At 39.1% G+C, this 4,788-nt stretch overlaps 1 protein-coding gene across 6 annotated transcripts in view; it reads left to right on the top strand.

The window, feature by feature from the left end:
* The window catches only part of LOC111872979 (zinc finger protein 62 homolog), a 25,581-nt gene that overhangs the window by 5,239 nt on the left and 15,554 nt on the right, over nucleotides 1-4,788 (top strand). For 5 of the 6 annotated variants that reach the window (XM_023867314.2, XM_033754910.1, XM_023867317.2 and 2 more), the window contains exon 4: nucleotides 1,797-1,964. In XM_023867314.2, coding sequence (XP_023723082.1) covers nucleotides 1,797-1,964 — 168 coding nt within the window. Of the gene's footprint in view, nucleotides 1-1,796; nucleotides 1,965-4,788 lie in introns of those variants that run through there. The other variant, XM_033754911.1, reaches the window with a different exon arrangement.

Raw genomic sequence — 4,788 nt, forward strand, 5'->3', positions numbered from 1 at the left:
CGAGTAACCCTAAGAATTTTAAATTTTAAATTTTAAATTTAGAGAAAATTTTAAAAGGTTTTAAAAACATCATAACTAAAGATTTTTAGAGTGCTACTACAAGAATATCGGGTTTGACGTGTGCAACATAATCTACATACCAGACACATATCAACGATGTAGATGTTGATAATACGAAGAATGTGACATTGTGTTTTTAAATGTTAAGTTTTAGACTGGGTTCAGTGTGGCAGAAACGTTAAGAGTATACACCTGTTGATGGCCGATAGAGGCCGAAACATGTAGTGTAGAAAGAACAAGATCAAAGACATATAAATATATATTGTTTGCACTTAGGATGGAGTTTGTATCATTTATCATTTATTGTTGTATGACAATTCTCTTGCCCAAAGAAACTAAATATTTTGTGACAGCGCTTCTGTTTATGTTCATAGTCCATCTGGGGAGTTTCTTACACTTGGGTGTAAACATTATAACAGTTTGGTATATTATGTAGGAGAGTGATGTAGGTAAGTCATGTAGCACACATGCAAGAGCGACTGGTCTTGGCTGGACAATTATGGTAATAGGACTGGTTAGCAGATCAATCTATGTCCCTTATTATATGGCTCCCAGTTGGTTCTCGTAAGATTCCTAAAGGTAAACTGATTTTTGTTATGTTACCTCTTTGAAAGTGTATGTATCTATGGTCCGATAGAGACAGCTCTCCAGATACATGCCGTTACTTACCAGGTTTCCTATTTTATTTGTACCTAGTGTCAAGTCAATAACCTCCTTCCTATTGCATACCACAAAGGTAGGTTCGTTACCATGGTTTAGAATATTCAGGTTAGAACTCACCAGAAATTCCATAAGACTTTCTCCCCTTGGTTTGGTGCTGGTGTTGCCCCACAAAATGTGGTGTGCATTGGCATCACATCCAACAACGAGTTGCTTTTTTCTGCTATAGCAGTTGTCTATGATGTCCCTCATTTCCTTAGTTGGAGGTTCATCTGAGTCATATGGAAGGTAGGCTGAAGCAACAATCAGCTCCTTACAATCTCCTCAATACATGTATGTTATCCTCGCTGCTGTTGCATCCCTAGAACAGAGCTCCAGCAAATATAAGGCATTAATATGATTCCTGATATAAATACAGGATCTTGTGTTATTACCAGGTGCATCAGTTTAGCATGGGGTCCACTCAGCCTCATGATGAAAATTGAGGAGCTATTTCAAGAAAATAGCCCTCCGGCCTAGAAAACCGAAATTAACGGCCATGGGAATTCGTTGTCCCAACACATCCCTGGTCCATGATGCATCCCCACCGAAGACAGCCGTAGTCCAGCAAACTTCATAGAGGATGGCATCATTACTACTTGTAACATGCGACCTTAAGAAGGTCACAGTTACTCCCTCCATGCTTAGGTCTTCCCAATGGTCTCTGTCTTTCTCACCAAAGTTCTATATACATTCCTCTTCTCCCCCCCCATGCCTGCTATATGAGCTGCCCATCTGATCCTTCCTGACTTGATCATTTTAATTATGCTTGGCGAAGTTTACAAGTTATGAAGCTCCTCATTGTTCAGTTTTTAGGTACCATAAAAAGTATATATTTTCTGTACTGCCACCATACCAGTTAGTTTCCCTGGAAGGTCACTGAGCTATGAACCAAAAACTTTCTAGTGATCATGATAGCTGTAGTGAAGAACATCTGTACAAAACAGCACTTACGAGTTAAATGCAATGAGAGAATATGCTGTTTCATGTGTGGTGTTGTACATCCATTTCTGAGAAGGGTTTGATTGTTTTTACAGAACTACACAAATTCAGAGAACGTTTTAGTGTGTCCATATGGTGAGATGTACCCAACCCCTCATGATGCAAATGAGGTCATGAATATAAAAGTGAAGGAAGGCTCAGATGCAGAAGAGGGAGAGGATCCTGCCCCAATAACTTTTCCAGAAATAAAGGCTGAACCTGAGGTGAGCTGTATGTACATTGTTCGGCAGATAACACAAATTTGCAGCAGTGCCGGTTGTCTTTCTGGTCTCCAGCTCTGTCTGTACTCATGAAACAACTGCACTGTGCTGTTGACTAGATTCTGAAGGCTTTTTCTTTTTCTGAAATGTCTCTAGGGAAGTGTAGGTTATTGAATGTTCCTTGTGATGTACCACTCCCATTTTCTTTTAAGCAGATCTGATATATATGAAATTAAATACTGTGTAATCTGAAGAATGCTTGAGCTGAATTCCATAGTAGGAAAATGTTGCACATTTTCCTTGTCTGTCCAATCCACTAAGCAGTGCTTTGATTACTATATCATAGACTTCTCAGGATCTGTAAATGCTGATTACTAGGGCCCGGACTTTTATGACCTAAAAGCCATAAATATATGCATACACTTATGACCTGAAATTACATCAAATATGATTTAAAAAGTAAAATATGACCTTAAATATTAAATGGGACCTATACTTTCACAATTTTAATTACAACTTTTACTAGAGTTTAAGATTAAAAATGATAAATATATGATAGTAGGCCCTACTTACCAAATTAGCCCTACTGTGTTTTCGAAGGAAAGAAAACTGATGAAATTGCGACATTTCATAATGGATTAAACCGTTTCTTGTTTTCTTTTTAATACTGTTATTTGTGTTCATATTTTAGACAAACACTGGCACATGATATAAACATTAACTTAACTCTGTTATCTAAAAACACCATTTAAAAGAACACAAGCTTACTCGGATCTTAGTTTTCAGTGTTTCTGTAACACAAGTTATTCACATCACAGTTTTCAGTGTTTTAAAAGATCGTTGATTATCTCTGAGAATAATTTTGTATTTTGACAAACTTCGTTCCACATCACGTGATGTGACAGGAGCATATTTGAAGAATGTCAGGTCGTTTGGTGACAGTTCTGATCATCTTTGAATGTTGCTGGGTTACTAGAAAGTGTAGCAATCTTGCATATTGTTGAATAACCAGCATTCCAATGAAGAATGCTTTCTGTTTTGGTTTTAATCCTGTTGCTTACTTGAACAGAAGTTTGACTTGTATGTGTCAGATATCGTGCTAGAGTGGTAAAGAATATGTCCTTGACATCTTTAATTGATGTTGACTCGCTGCTGTCAAAGCCATTAAACACTTTTTCAATGGTTGTATAATTTTCACAATAATATGCCACAGCATCCATCCATGTACCCCACCGTGTGGTGATAGACTGTGGACGAAGTGGCAGTAGAGGAGCTTCTCTTTTAATTTCTGTACTCGAAGAGCGACCTTGATAAATATATTCTTTCTGTTTGAAATTATCCTGTCTGCATCCAGAAAATTTCCTCAAACTTCTTCAGCCACTCTATGCAACACATGAGCGAGGCAAGTAATATAGATCATTTTCAGGTAGAGCATTTGAGGTCCTTTGGCAGGCTTCATCATGTATGGAGCAGCTTCTCTTACTAGGAGGACATTATTTTGCCATATTCCATTTGGCCACAACAATTTCGTGGATTTATCATATAGGACAGCTATAACGAATGATTTGTTCTTTCAAGGACTTCACAATGAAGAAGAAATATCTCTCCAGGTTGATCTTGTTTCAGGGTGTCAACTATTATAACATTCGCGATATACTGCCCATCTACGTCAGAAGTCTCATCCAAGGAAACCCATATCGTCTTGTCAGAAACAGATGTTCAAGTCTTTTTTAACATACGTGGGGCAATCCAAAAGTTACCAAAATTTGAATTTTGCGTGTGAATGGTTATGAATACATCAAAATACCGCTAGGTGTCTCCACACATCCTTCTTGAATCAGTGTGGCAAGCGGCGTCGAGTTGAGTGGTTGGGTTTATTGTTGGTGAACGTATTTCCATTGTTGTGTTTCCCTGAGTTTGCGGTTTTGCGATGGCTGACCTGAGAGAGCAGCATGTCTGTATAAAGTTTTGTTTCAAACTTGGGAAAACTGCTGCAGAAATGCACCAAATGTTGAAGCAAGCTTTTGGTGAAAACAGTTTAAGCCAGTCACAAACTTACAACTGGTATAAGCTTTTTAAAAATGGCCGAACATTGAGTGATGATGACGATCGTTCGGGACGGCCGTCGATGGGCAAAACCCCAAAAAATGTCGCGAAAGTTAGGGATCTGATTCTGCAAGATCGTAGACTGACCATCCAAGACCTCTGTAACACCTTGGGACTAAGTTATGGTACATGTCAACGAATTTTGTCAGAGGAACTGAACATGAGGATTGCGGTGAAGTTTGTGCCACGACTGCTGCAAAATGAACAGAAGCAGCATCGCTTGGAAGTCTGCAGGGAACTTCAGCAACAGCTTCAAGAAGAACCAAACTTTCTTTTGAAGGTTGTCACTGGTGTCGAAAGTTGGGTTTATGGCTACGACCCTGAAAGCAAGCAGCAATCATCGCAATGGAAGAGCCCTTCTTCACCTCGGCCAAAAAAAGCTCAACAAGTCAAGAGCAACATTACGTTCATGTTGATCTGTTTTCTTATATTGACGGGATTGTTCATAAGGAGTTCGTCCCTCCTGGTCAGACATTCAATAAAGAGTTCTATCGCGATGTTCTAAGGTGTTTGAGGGAGGATATGAGGAGAAAACGTCCAGAGAAGTGGCAAACGAATGACTGGGTACTCCACCATGACAACACATGACCACATACGGCTTACATTGTGCAGGAATTTTTGGCTAAAAACAAGATGGCAGTTGTTCCCCACCCAGTGTACTTGCCAGACTTAGCTCCATGCGACTTCTTTCTCTTCCCCAAGATGAAAATCAAATTGAAGG

Source organism: Cryptotermes secundus, unplaced genomic scaffold (assembly GCF_002891405.2).
Source record: "Cryptotermes secundus unplaced genomic scaffold, Csec_1.0 scaffold1277, whole genome shotgun sequence".
Lineage (NCBI taxonomy): Eukaryota > Metazoa > Arthropoda > Insecta > Blattodea > Kalotermitidae > Cryptotermes > Cryptotermes secundus.